At 38.6% G+C, this 15,030-nt stretch overlaps 1 protein-coding gene across 2 annotated transcripts in view; it reads right to left on the bottom strand.

Moving 5' to 3' along the window:
- Nucleotides 1–15,030, bottom strand: part of LOC584171 (E3 ubiquitin-protein ligase MYCBP2) — a 62,295-nt gene that overhangs the window by 24,031 nt on the left and 23,234 nt on the right. For both annotated transcript variants that reach the window (XM_030981195.1, XM_030981196.1), the window contains exons 26-41: nt 14,433–14,648; nt 13,578–13,875; nt 13,055–13,173; nt 12,031–12,174; nt 11,412–11,584; nt 10,779–10,923; nt 9,707–9,951; nt 9,131–9,246; nt 8,435–8,643; nt 7,324–7,461; nt 6,498–6,606; nt 6,007–6,134; nt 5,415–5,694; nt 2,157–4,310; nt 1,199–1,363; nt 400–587 (exon numbers count right to left, since the gene is read on the bottom strand). In XM_030981195.1, coding sequence (XP_030837055.1) covers nt 400–587; nt 1,199–1,363; nt 2,157–4,310; nt 5,415–5,694; nt 6,007–6,134; nt 6,498–6,606; nt 7,324–7,461; nt 8,435–8,643; nt 9,131–9,246; nt 9,707–9,951; nt 10,779–10,923; nt 11,412–11,584; nt 12,031–12,174; nt 13,055–13,173; nt 13,578–13,875; nt 14,433–14,648 — 4,827 coding nt within the window. The remainder of the gene's footprint in view (nt 1–399; nt 588–1,198; nt 1,364–2,156; nt 4,311–5,414; nt 5,695–6,006; nt 6,135–6,497; nt 6,607–7,323; nt 7,462–8,434; nt 8,644–9,130; nt 9,247–9,706; nt 9,952–10,778; nt 10,924–11,411; nt 11,585–12,030; nt 12,175–13,054; nt 13,174–13,577; nt 13,876–14,432; nt 14,649–15,030) is intronic.

Raw genomic sequence — 15,030 nt, 5'->3', positions numbered from 1 at the left:
TACAAGGAATTTCATAAGTTGACCTCTGTGACCTGTGACCTTTGACCTACGTACTCCAAAATCTAATCAGATCGTCTTCCTATGGTGATAAATACTATTCCCGAGTCTTAAGTTTAAATCTTAAATGGTTCTTGAGATATTGTGATAACGGTCAAATGGGACGGACGTACGGACGTACGGACGGACAACCCGAAAACATGATGCCTCCGGCACCACCTTCGGTGGCGGAGGCATAAAAATACAAAGAGGATTATCCTTAGTAATATATGGTGCTCCCTTAATTGGCAAATTGTGAAGTTCTCATCATACACATGAAATTTCATTCAATGTCATCAGAATCTGGCAGATTATGCATATGCATATGTGCTGCGCAGACAAGGTAACTCTAGGCATACTTACTTGCATAGCATAAACCCTGCATGCTCCCTTCCTGAGTGCTTGCTTCATAGCTAGCTGTAGTCCATCCAAGTCATGCCTCTGAGCTATGAATAACATGACAGGACGATGGAGGGTGGATAGACCTACAGAACGTCCCTCTATCAAACGAGCTAGTAAGGCAGACGGCCGGCGAAGAAGGGATGACCCATCTATAGAATAAACAATGTTTAATATCGTAGAGTAAATCATGAATGAAAACTAACTGTCTTGGTGTGTACTTCAACATAGAAGAGAGTAACCCCGCTTTATATGATATTAGGCTTAAGGAAATCTGAACTAAAAGAAACTGAGGGATAGAGCATTTGCATCAGCAGCTCCTTCTCTGTAGAATAAGTGTCCATTTTCACTTCAAACAGCCAAAACCTTTTAAGCAAAGACCCACCTAATGCCCTTTGGTCACAATCAAATTTCCCTTCTCAGATTTCAAATTTTTAGTTCATTGACTTCACATACAGTAAAACCTGCTTTAGTGACCACCTGTATTTAAATTAAAGACCACCTGTCTACAGAGACCACATTTTAGGTTTCTCTTGAAATTGGTTTCTCATTGAACATGTACTTAATGGTGGTCTTTATAGACATGTTTCACTGTATTTATATTGATTTATTTTAGAGCATTTAAATTGAATTTTTTTGTAGACTTTTTGCGCATCTCTAGAGATGGATTATGTACATTTCATAAATATGGTAATCATTCATTATTAATAAATCCATTACTGAAGACCATCAAGGATCTCTCATCGATGGCGGATGGACATACCTGAGCTACCACTGTTGTTTCTCCTGCGCACCTTAGTGCCTTTATCACTCTGAGCAGCAGCGTATCCAGACGCATTCATTGAGATAGATCTGAAGTGACTAAACCTGTGTGTAGGATCTAGTGAACCGGAGCTCACAAGCTTGGGATGAGAGTGTGTGTAGGCACCTGTATGGAGGAAAGGTCATATGAAGTACTTAGCATCTAAACAAAAACCATTTGAAAGATATTATGAATCAATATCATTGATTAAAGAGGAGCCTTCATTCTCAGATTACTGGGTCTTCTTTAAAGATAAAGACCAGTTATGGTCATGCGATTGCATTGTGAAAGAAACGTTGTGGAATCGATCAGAAAAGGTTGATCATCTAGCATATAAGTATTGGTGTGTACTGCAAGGTTCTGGAATCATCAAAATGATAAGAAATTTGGCCCAGTCTTGGCAAAGTTACAAGCACTGTGCACAGAAAGATGTACACGGGACTACGCGACACGTGCATGACACGAGCACTACACGATATCTATCAGGTCAAAATAGATATAATAATTTACCAAATATATCAATTAGTAGGTTTCTCGGCAAAATTTGTATCATCACGTATTAGTCAAAACATATTCTTTCACATGACTGGTAATAAGAGCTTCCATTTCATTTTTTTTAATGGGGGGTGTTTCCAAAACTGGTCTTTACCTTTAACAAAAATATATGATTTTATTGAAATCATATCCATGTATATTGCAAAGACCAAACATACATAGAGGACATGGAATTAATCTAAACGTTTAAAAAAAAAACATATCCTTGGTTTTACTGTAACAGCAGAGCACTTAAATAGCAAACTATCCTGTAGTGCATTGCTTTAATTCCCAAAGAAATGGGGTTTATAAAAAAAAAAGGATAACTCATACATGTACCGGTAGTTTAAAGACAAAATGTAAAGGTACATGTAATTGTACTCACTTGAATGACTATCTTGTCCTGAGAAGACACCACCAGATGAGAAACCTCCAGTAAATGGACCCGATGATGATGCAATACCTTCATCTACATCAGAGAACTCTTCCGATGACCCTTGGCCTGCCATGACAGTCAGGAACCTGAAGGTCGTGTCAGGAAACTGTGTCATGAGTGATTCTGACTCCGACACGGTGGGAAGATCAAACCGAGTTATCTTCCTCATTGGGCTAGAGCTTGGGAATATGGATCCGGTAGCGCTCGCCAAGTCCAATAGAAACATTGCATTGGCTTTCATGACCTGGTGAGCTTCTAAAGGTGGCAGGACGCGAGGGGCTTTCAGAGAAGGAACCCTCTTACGTACTTTCTTAGCTTTGTCTTTGTTCTTATCCTCGGCATCATGCATGTATTTCTCTCTACAACGTTCACACATGAGATACCAGTCCCTCCCCACTGTACCGCCCTCTCCGCAGTTCCCTACAAAACCATTCCTGTAGACTCCACTGCTGTTGTACCCATGTCCCCAAGCAGTCTTACCACATCCCGGGTGCATTTGTCTCATATGGTAGGTGACAGGGTGAGGAAAGACACCTAAGCACAAATCACAGATGGTATCAAAGTCACCCATCCTGGCTTGCACGCCGGCTGCTTCACCAAACAAGTTACCATGTCCACCACGAAAGTACTTGTCCCTGCGCTTCTTGCCCTTGTTCTCCCGCTTGGGAAGTTCTTCCTTCTTCTCAATCTTTGCTTTGGTCTTGGTGATGGGAGCAGGACTGGGAAGAAGGACCTGCTGGGAAGCAATGTTGACTGTCGTCGACGTCAGTTCATCCCAGAATGTTAGAAGATGCTTGAGAGTGACTGGCAATGTTAGTTTTGATTCCGCATCTTTGGCAGGCTTGTTGGCCGACTCTTTTTGAGGAGTCTTGTTGGTGTACTCAGCTCCAACTGTAGCTGATCGTTCCCTCATCTCAGCAAAGTCTAGATCCTTCTCCGTAGCACTAATGAGCTTCTTTGGTGATGGGTTGGGCTTCTTGGTGAGGGCATCCTGGGATGGCTTGGGAACTGTTTTTGGTGAGTGTTTGGGGGATGCAGGAGGAAGGAATGCTGAGGCAGCTTTAAGTGCAGCTGTTCCATCATTCTCAGGTGCGCTGGAAGGGATGGCATTGAAAGACTTGGCAAGAGGAGACGTGGGTACTGTTTGAGTAGCTGAAGCAGATTCAAGTCCTTTCTTGGCTTCTTCAAGAGTCTTATCGCTCAACCGACAATTTGACATTTCATTTTGATTGAGAGGATGCTCCTGAATGGAGAACTCTGATGAATTAAAGAAGATTCCATCAGACATGCTCTTGCTGAGATCCATGGAGTGTCTATTCTTCAGCTTGAGGTCTCTTTTGTTCTGAGTATTGGCAGGTTCCTGAGGACTTACGGTAGATTGCTTGGTCATCCCTGGGTTGAACTTGAGGAATGATGCACAAGCCATGGCATCATGAACAAGTCCCTCGTGCCATAAAAAGGCTGCAAACACACATCTAACACATTCTGCTACCGAGGTTGCAATGGCTGTTTGTGCCACCTCCTTGACAGCTTCCTGCTTCAGTATGCTCGCTTTGAATCTCGCTGGTGACCTGTCTTTGCTAGAAGGTGATAAAGTTCTGTCTCTCCTACCAAAAGGAGACCGTGACTTCCTCCCTGGCTTAGGAGACATGCTACTCTTTGGTGATTGCTGACTTGAGGTGGTACCGATAGTGAACCTAGATCTCTGAGGGCTTCCATGCGGTAAGGGACTAGATGGTTGATGATTGCTAGCAGCTGTCATCCTTGCTAGCTCTGATTCAGCTGATGTCATACTATCAACGCTCTTAGACCTGACTTTACTACCAACGACACTGACACGTTCACTGCTCTGTGAGGAGCCCTTTCTGGGTTCTTTTCTCACTTCTGACCGTGATTCTCTCTTGATCTCTAAGGCCTCCTTTGCAGGATCAAGATTCTCTTTCTCCTTGGAGTTCACTATGTTTCCTGCTTCATCAACATGATTAGCTACAGGTAGGGCACCAAAATGATCAAAGGGATCTTCATCGTCATCAAGCTGTCCATTCTCATGGGATATTGATCCATTAGCTGAGGGTTTATTACCAAACATGTATGGCACCAAGTCTGAAATGAAGACAGACATATAGGTTACATGATATCTATAGCATAACACCATTGGAGAAAGATTAGAGCTTTAATATAGGTTTTATACATAATATATAATATCAAGTACATTTCAATGATCTCTAAGACTTTGCAACAACAATGCTTACAACAAATGATAAAGTTATACACAACCTCATCTCTACATTACACTTTAGTGACACAATAAGTAGAAGAAACAATTTTCTTTCTATAACTTTTGTTTTCTTTTTGTCTCTCCCTGTATTACTGTAAACCTTCTAAATGGTAGTATACTTGCTTTTGAAGTCAAATGTGTACAAATGTTATGCTGGTGACATATTTATTATCGTTTTTATTATATATGATTAAAGTTTGAGTAAAGTCAAACTCCTGGCACATCAAATCATATTTTAATTGCAAATACTTTTTGAACGGCATGTTCTCATGTTAAAGTATTATTTTTTTTTTTAATTTATGTGGTTTTATTGTAAAAGTATTGTCAACCATTTTTATATCTTTTGTGTATGAAATCCAACCTATGGTTGCAACAAATGAAAGAACAACTAAATAACTACTAGTTAGACTTAAAATCTCCATGGGCCCCAGGGGGTTGCTTCACAAAGACTAAGATTGACTTTAAGTTGGACTTAACTATGGCAGGCCGTTCATGCCACTAATTGCTCTCACCATTGGTCTCTCAATTATGATCTTTAGATAATATTTGTCCCTCTAATAATGAACTATCAAAAAGGTAAGTTCTGTACATTTGTGACCATGATTTGTATGTACCTTGAAAAACCAATGCCAGGAATGGTTTAGAGGAACTAGTGGCATGAACGGCCTGCCATAGTTACGTCCAACTTAAAGTCCATCTTAGTCTTTGTGAAACACTCCCCAGGGCCCCGTCTTACAAAGAGTTATGATCAATCACAAGTTCTCCAATCAATCGCAAGTTTGCAGTCTCCTATCTATTATGTACATAGCTGCGATTGATATCAATTGCAAATAAGTTGAGATTGATATCAACTCTTTGTAAGACGGGGCCCAGATGTATATAAACATATATGTATGTTAGGAGGTTCTAAATTACTAATTGCTACTCACCTCCTGGAGGGGCAAAGCCTAATGATGGCGGTCCCTGAGCATTCTTGAAGTCAAAGCCTGTACCTCCCTTGCCACCTTGAGATACCGAGTAGAAAGACAAGTTCTCAGAAACCGCCTTTGCTTTCTCCTTGTCCGTGAGTGAGAGATCATTCTCATGCATGAGGTACATGACACCTTTACTGAAGGATAGAGCCCATGCTTCTCCCTTGGTATTCTCACAGTACCGAGTCATACTAGCCTTGTCTAGTTTCACCCAGATGGAACCATCACCAAGCCGCACCTGAAAAAAGTTGATGATGAAAATATATAAGACAATATATAAGGCACATATTAGACATATATAAGACATATATAAGGCACATATAAAACATATGTCAGACATAAATACATGTAATATAAAAATAATATATATAAGACATATATAAGATATATACAAGACAAATATAAGACATCTTACCATTTCCATAATCATTTTATTTCATTCATCATTTATAGATTCATCTTTTCGTTAATCATTTATTCATTCCTTTATTTATTTATTCCTTTATTTATTTATTCAATTATTTATTAAATCATTATTAATAAATCTTACCTCTTGGACCACATTGGCTTGGTTACCCATCACCATCATACCAATGGGCGTGGCCTTGAGACTAGCTCTACAGCGGATGTTATGACCTGATGGACCACAGTTAATCACCTGATACAGCCCGGGACCACCTGATACAAAAGAAATACAATCAGAGTTATCTTCTTCCTCTACTTTAAAATAGAAAATGTGTAAGATTCAGTTCCATTAAGATCACCAACTAACATTTTGATCATTCATATGCATTTCAAAACTTTTTTGATAGCAAGTATGAAGGAAATAAAAATGGAAAGAAGATCCTCTGATTAAGGAGTACACAAATACATGATACAACAAAAAATTCATTCTTTACAATAAAGAAAAGAATGCCCAGTCTTCATGAGGGCAGTGCTTTCATACAGGTACCGATACTTCACAATGCAAGATTATTATAAGCATTTCTGGACTTGTAGTCTACTCAATTTCTCACATCCTTCAGTTATGATAATAAATACCTGTTTTGGGTTTCACAAGAGCAGGGCTGTCTGGATCCAGACTCTTGAGGGCGCTTGCCGTCGGAGACTCCCTTCTCTCAGGGCGGTCATCATAAATAGACTTGGACTCCTGAAATTGAGAAACAGTAAAATATCATAACTTTTTAACAAGTTGCAAGAGCTGCTGTCATAGATAAGGTACAGCAAAATGTATTCTTTCATTAGTAATGTGCGTCTTTCTGAAAGTTTCTCACTTAGACAAAGTATAAGGAGTAACTGATTCATGGCACTTACTATCTGCACTCTGAGGTAAGAATATTAATTTTATATCAGGTTACATCTAAAGCAAATGATTTGTGAACAATAAGTGCTGGAACACAATAAGCCATTTCGTAAATACTATCTGCGCATGGGCAGATAAAGGTCATTTCTGATAAAATTGTAAAACCCACCATGATGAATACATGTACATGTAAGTGCTCATGTTATGTAATGAATATTCATGTGTTGCACCTGCGGTACATTGTATGATACAACATGGCAAACAAAAGCTTTTCATGAAGCACATACATGATCTTTGGCATTGATTAATCTAAAATACACAAAGTGGGACTCTCCATGAGTAAAAGATCTGTGGATATTTGGGGTCATTTTACCCATGTGCTAACTACGAAATGGTCTATTACTGTCAGAGCGCTACATAAGTTCCAATAAAAAATGAATAACTTATTGAGAACAAAGATATAAGCACAGATTTGAAATCACACGCCATCTCCTCCCCCCCCCCCCCTCCCCCACCATCAAACTCAGAAATGAATCTTGATAGAGAGAGTGAAGAAAGACAAACCTCGACAGGGAAGAGGAATGTCTTTCCGATGTGTTGATTATAGAGGAGACACCATCCCTCTCGGACACCATTGTCAGGGCAATACTTCTTGATGCTCTCATGGGTTAGCCGCACCCAAATACCATCCTCATTCTGGAGCTATAAGCCAAACAAATAAGAACAAATAATCATGACTTTATCATTTTCTTTGCTGTTACTAATCTGTTGGGTGTTTTACAAAGACTAAGATCGACTTACGTTGGACTAACTATGGCAGACTGTTCATGCCACTGTTTGCTCTCACCATTTACTGGCATTGGTCTCTCAAGGGATGTACACATCATGGTCACAAATCTACAGAATTTTAATTTTTGGATAATTCATTATTGAAGGAAAAAATATTATCTAAAGATCATAATGGTGAAAGCAAACAGTGGCATGAACGGCCTGCCATATTTAAGTCCAACTTAAAGTCGATCTTAGTCTTTGTGAAACACTCCCCAGATATACATGTACATATAGACATGAGGGAGGTATACCACAACACTTGATGGAGCACTAAAGATTTATATTCAGTACGGAGAATAGATCCAATACGCACTGTACATCATCAATATACTTGACAATTAAAATTGATACAAGAACTAAGCAGTGATGTTCAACACCCCAACCAACTGCAGAAGGTATTATGATCAATCTCTAATTAAAACCAATTGACACATCCATTACGAGCCAATTAGGACAATGACGTAGCTGTTGTTGATACATATCAACCAATCTTAACTTCAAGATTCTATTCAAGATAATTTATCGTCTGATTTTAAAAATACAGAAATTTGACCTTCACTGGCGAGTGACATACATATACAAGCAACATAAACAATATATACATTCAAGGATACAACGAAAATACAACAATAATGAGAATAACAATAATAGCAATAACAAAACTGACTTGTAAATTAAAAAACTGGCATGAAAAATTAAAAACCGACAATGCACAGAATGCATGAAATTACAGTTCCTTTATCAGATACTGGCGATGTAGAAGACATTTGAATTATTATCATTATTATTAATGGTACATTCAACCAATCATGACACTTCATTTTTCGGAGATTGACGGACGTACCTCTTCAGTAAAGATGATGACACCTCCTACATCAACGATTCCTATCTGTTCACTCTGTAGCGAGGGAGCACTTCTGATCCTGAGCCCACGGCAATACTTAGCGATGAGCTTCCTCATCTTGTTGACCGGTGGAGAGGTCTTCTTTGGCGTGGCATTGGGTGGAAGGACCCCATGAGGAGGGTCGTTCACCTCTACTTGAGGGACATCTTCTGTAATGATAAAAGGACAAATATTTTGCTCATTATGCCTGGCTGAGTGTTTTATGCAGCGACTTCACTAACGACTCATTGTAATATTACACTGTTAATTGGGCCTTGGCTTCAAATCTGTTCAATCCGTTGCTTTATGCCTATGTTACAAATAACTTGTATTTCTCAGAAATAGCACTTCACTTGACTTCTTCAAAATACATCTGAAAACTTACCTCTACAATTGTTCTTAATTTGTTCATAGACTAAGGGACAGCATTGTGATTGTTGATCTTGATGTTATTATTATTATGATGATGATGATGATGTGTGGTAGGACACTACTACTAATTCATGCAACATCACAGGAACTACACACACTGAAATTAAAGGCACTATGGTAATTGGCCAATTAAAATATTCTATAAAAAAAGAGAAAATCACAAAATTTGAACTGATTGGTAATAAATCTATAAATGAGAATGTATGGTTTGTGATTAAGACTGACCTAATGAATGACCATCGATGGTGACATGTATTGAGTAGAGTCCTATTGAGCTTGGAGTCCAATTAGCTGTGTAGGTTCCATCATTGTTATCTCTTACAAGCATGCTTTCATTGGGTCTGTGAAAGAAAAACAGTTACTTTGAATTCAAGCTTCTTGTATATCATTAACAATAACAACAGAAACATTTAAAAGGCATTTACAAATGACAAAAACTGGTTCAAGTAGTTAATGAAAATCCTGAAATATTTCACATGAACTAAGAAAAATATACAAAAAATCTTCCTTGAAATTACATACATTACAATGCATAAATAGAGGTATGCACAAACGAGCCAATAAATTTAAATAAATACTTTATTTGGCATTTTAAAGTGCTCTCAGACTGATAGTAATCAAACAATTATAACCCACATATCAAAATAATCCTCTTTACAATAGCAAACAAGGGGAAGGTCAATATCATATATACTCTCATATGAAAGAATAGTAAAAGAAATTGCTCATACATAACCGAATCAAATTTTATATGATCTTATTCTACGAATCTATCCCATAAAACTGAAATAATGTGCATACCTTGTGACTGGAAGAGAAGCAAACCTCAGCTCCTCAAAGGAGTAACTCTCATACTCCTTCATCATGGTGATAGAGTTATACACCGATACCTCCCTCCTCATCACAGGTTCAAAGGGCGTGTCAAAGGTCGGTGCTTTGTGACCTCCAAAGGTCAAGTCTTTGTCACTGGAGTTAGATGCCTTCTGGAACTTAGAGGACTGGTAGGGATGATCTCGCTTACCAACGGGGACGGCTTCTACTTCAATCTGGACAGAGAGAAAGAACAGATAAGTACATGACAAGCTGTTTCAGTTCTACTCGATGTTTTGATTAAAAATGAAGGGAAAAAAGCTACTACGATGATACTTTTAACATAAATATACAGCATTAACAGACTTCCAACGTCTCTCCTCATTAGCATGTATGCCTGTTAGCCAGTCAGTGATGAAAATTATACCTGCATCATACCACATTAATAGTTTTGTTCAGATATGACCCTGTAAATTGCCTTAAAAAGAGGAGGAAAATGTCATAATGATCTCTGCTCAGTACAGACACCACTGTACGAACGCTACATCTGATCTCATCTCTCTCTCTCCCCCCCCCCTCCTCCCTCTCTCCTCCTCCCTCTCTCCTCCTCCCTCTCTCCTCCTCCTCCCCTCCCCTCTCACTCTCTCTGTCTCTCTCTCTCTCTCTCATCACTAATCTTCAAAGCTTACCTTCAAACCAGGTACAAACACCAGTCCACCATACTGATCTCTGCTCAGTACAGTCACCACTGTAGGAACGCTACATCTGAACTCATCTCACTCCCTCCCTCCTCTCTCCCCCTCTGCCTCCCTCCTCCTCCCCTCCCCTCTCATTCCCTCTCTCTCACTCTCTCTTATCGTCATCCTTCAAAGCTTACCTTCAGACCAGGTACAAACACCAGTCCACCATACTGATCTCTGCTCAGTACAGTCACCACTGTAGTGTAGGAACGCTATATCTGATCTTATGCCTCCCTCCCCCTACCCCCTCCTCCCCTCCCCTCCCCTCCCCTCTCACTCTCTCTGTCTCACTCTCTCATTCATCACCATCCTTACAAGCTTACCTTCAAACCAGGTACAAACACCAGTCCAGCATACTGATCCCTGCTCAGTACAGTCACCACTGTAGGAACACTACATCTGATCTCATCTCTGGTGAATATCACATCACACTGACGAGGCTCTACATATGACTCAGGCTGTAACCATCTGTACACAAGAATCAAAATCAAATTCAAAATAGATAAATTCAGTAAATCGTCTCATGAATGTCACAGAAGTAAAGGATAATGAAAAGGAAAAATATGCCATTAAAAATCAGATGAACATGTAAATGCGTGTAATACTCAATTTGAGTTGTTCAATCAAAAAATATATAAGTTTATACAAAAGGGAATGAGCCATAACATATTTCAAAGAGATTCATATTAGTGTATAATGATATATTTAATGAATTTGCATTCAGAACATTACAAATGGACTAAAGGAAAAAGAAATTCATAACCATGAGTCTAATAGAAAGGAGGGATTACAATTTTAAAGACAACTGTCTCTGTTTCCCTTCAATACTACATCTCTCTTTACTCCAAGATATTGATAGGCATGCATTTCCAATTATGCATTTTCAATTCATGACCCTTTAAGTTTTCTTCAAAAATGAAATACACATAATGTGCTTAGGGAAAAGAATGTCATACCTTGCTAGTCTACCTCCACTAGTCCCTGGTGCACACATGACAAAGTCCCTGAGGAAAGCTCGTTCATTAGACTGAGTACTCAACGGTAGGTTACCCTCTAAAGCTTGGTGGATGGTAGGAGGCTGGGCCAGAGCAAACCCACGACAAAGCAGGCTTGCATGGCTACTGAAGATCTGGTGCGAGAGGAACGGTATCAAGCATGAATTAAATGAAGCCTAGGTGATTTTTCAGGGACAAAATAATGTACACTGTATGTAAAATTCTTCTCCTCTAATTACCAGTACACATCATTGGCAAGTGTACATGTAGCTGCACGAAACTTACAGGAGACATTAAAGAGCAAATTACACGTACACATATTTATAAACTTACATTTACAATTATAAATTTGCACTTACATTATGTAACTTACAATTCAAGTCACATTAAATATATGTATGTAACTTACGATTCAAGTCAAATTAAATATGTATGTAAAATACGATTCAAGTCAAATTAAATATGTATAAAATTAGTTCACAACTGAATCATAACCATAACTTCAATACTATCTAAGATATCAGATGTACAATAACTCATGATTTGCCCAAAGGATCAAAGAGATTTGAGATGACGTTACCTCCTCAGCTGCCTCCGTGATGAGTTCCACCTCCTCATTTCCCGTCTCCGTTGACGACGGAGGAAGACTGATGTCTTTCTTCATCATAGATGCAGCACACATACCACCCAGGTACGCTATCTCTTTCTCTAGGTTCACTAGACCCTATGGGTTCAAGAACAACATTGTCTTGTCAGAATACTGCCTGAATCTATTGTTTAAATCTCATATGCATAATCCTACAATGTAAATATCAATTTGCCAGATATCTTGGATATCATTATAATTCAAAATTGGTAAATGGAAAAATCCTGTCACTTCTTAACAGTAACAAAGCATTCAGAAATATGAAATGATGAAAGAATTGAATTAAATTATAACAAAAAGCAAGAAAGAAGTATGAAATACATAACCCCTTGCCGTGTAAGCAATTAGCTGTAACTTTCTTCATTTCTGTAACTCCTAAGAAATCTTTTCAAAATTTAGAGTATACATCTATTTATTATCTCTATACAAAACAGTTTTGATATTTCTTATCACTGTGATACATATCATCACTGTATATGATGATCAAAGTGGAGTATTGTTATATCAATGTGACACAATATATGTTCGATCTTCATTATCTTGGGAGCTCTCACAACATAAGAGTCTTAAAATCATCAATCTTTTATTATTTCTGATCATAATATAATTAGACTAATCAAAGACCAATCGTTGTAGGTTCTTGTGGAGAATATGACCATTGGGTGTTTACCCAATAACAGGTGTTATCACCCGGAGTGGACTTTACTCTTACAACCAATAGGTCTTATGTAATGCACTACACTCCCCATCAATCACTCCTAGAAGGAAATCTCATCATAAATGTCCCCACCCTCAAGATTTAAGGCAAGCTGGAGTAATTTCATGGTAGGTCTCAGTTTAGATGCCTGGGACACATTTATTGGTATTTCAACAAAATTAGGTGTCAACAAATTACGATCATGGCAACACACTACTGTCTGGTTTTAAATAAAGCTATTAGCATGAATGTATGTCTTACCTCATCACAAGTTGGTATCCATTCATAGCCAATGATGGTACATTTAAATCCAAACATGTTGGCTTTCTCATCCTTCACATAGTCTGATGCAGTACCCAACACAAACGATACCTCATTACCTGCAAACAGCAAAACAGGTTGTAGTGTATGTGAATAACCGGGTAAAAATACTTTTTAATAGCATTGCAGTGAAGATTTTTTGCAGAAAACATACTGAGTAAACTAAGACATAATGTATATAGTAAAAAAAAGAATAACATCTACTACATCAATAAACTGCAAAATATTTCTAAGGAGGAGGGGGGAGGCAGATAGCAAGAGACAAACAGAGAGAAAAGATAACAGAGGAATTTTCAAATTAAAAACAACATCAATCCATACTTGTATGATAATAAATGTGACATAGTACATAATATATATGATTCATCTACTGAGAGCAACAAATGGCGTTGATATCTGACAAGGAATCAACCATTATAGTTTCAAGAGGAAATCTCTTTTATAAAAGATATGAGCATCTCACCTGGAAGTACAACAGCTGAAGAAGGCCAGTTGATTTTACCATGACACTTCTTGATGACTGGCCATGACCTCGTGGACGACGGCCCCTTATCACCCTGAGTGACCGTCACCGTTGAGGGCGCTGTGGCTGAGGTGGAAGAGACCGGTGATGGTGATGTAGATGCACTGGTATGATGTGTGTTAGTAGGTTGATGATGGGTAGTTGGAATGTAGAGTTGAAGACTGTCCTCTGGTTGAGCTGTACCACATTGAGGATCAAACTGTAGTAACATCCATTGCACTGAATCAGGGAAACACACCTAGACATGGCAAAGAAAAGAAACCAGATGCATGAAAGAAACTTTACTCAGATGGTTTTATTCTATGTGGAATTACAGACAGATATTGAAATAAAGTCTAGCATGTCTACATTGCATGCACTAAATTTGCTAGGGTAAAACTTCCAAAACACATACATGTACAGTGTAGAGTTTGAGATACATAATATCCGTTTGAAACCAGAAGGGCGTTAACTCTGTGTTGAAGTATATGAGTTACACCCTTCTGGCTCCAAACAGATAATATGTGCTTTATAACCACTACGTTCATTTCTTGTCTAAACTTGCTGCTATCCTCAAATGAGAAGGCCTACACATTGATAAACTTAAGCATATTGTCAATATTTTTTTATTTCATATGAATGGTAAACAGACCACATCATCACAACGTGCCCCCTATTTAAACCACCAAACAGCATCCCTAGGCTGATGGAAGTGGATGAGACCACTAGGGAGTGGCTGCTTCACAGTACTAGAAATTTAAAAGTTTTTCTTCTTGATTTACACAAGAAAAATAATAAGAAGAAGTAGGTTGTTACCTTGTAGTTTGCCACAGTAGCAGGCTTGTATGGATGATCACACTCCACCACAGCGTAATGCATGGAGGTGGTGATGGTATGAATGTCAGCTGCTGATTGGCCATTGCAACTATCTGTACTTTGATTGACAGGTGGAGTGGGCGGAGCAAATTGCTGATTGATGGAAGCCACTGGAGGGAGGAGGTCCTTCAACAGATCCAAGACCTGGACAGCACTCTGAAAGCAAAAAAACAAACAGGATTACATTATCATATCATGAGCAACAGAGAAGGCAATGGATGTTCATAAAGTAACGCTCGAGGGTTCAGTGGCACAATCCGTAACTCCGTATTTTGCCAAAATGAGTATTTAATATCAAACTGTTCAGAAAAATGCCGGCTTTCCAGGAAACAGAAAGACTTAACTCCAACCCAATACCCCATTGAAGTCAATGGCTAGTCAAACATAGACTAACTCCTTAAGGCCCAAGTTCTCAGTGACACATAAACCACTTTTTCTCAAGATGGCCGACATGGAGTTACATCTTTATGTCACTGACCTCTCGTGTTGTACCTTTCTAATTTTTAGTTAACCACAAACAAGCACCTCTATATAAATC

The sequence above is a fragment of the Strongylocentrotus purpuratus genome, unplaced genomic scaffold (assembly GCF_000002235.5).
Source record: "Strongylocentrotus purpuratus isolate Spur 01 unplaced genomic scaffold, Spur_5.0 spur5_scaffold_11, whole genome shotgun sequence".
NCBI lineage: Eukaryota > Metazoa > Echinodermata > Echinoidea > Camarodonta > Strongylocentrotidae > Strongylocentrotus > Strongylocentrotus purpuratus.
Note: the sequence above shows the minus strand (reverse complement) of the source record. Positions and strands in the feature narration are given on the sequence as shown.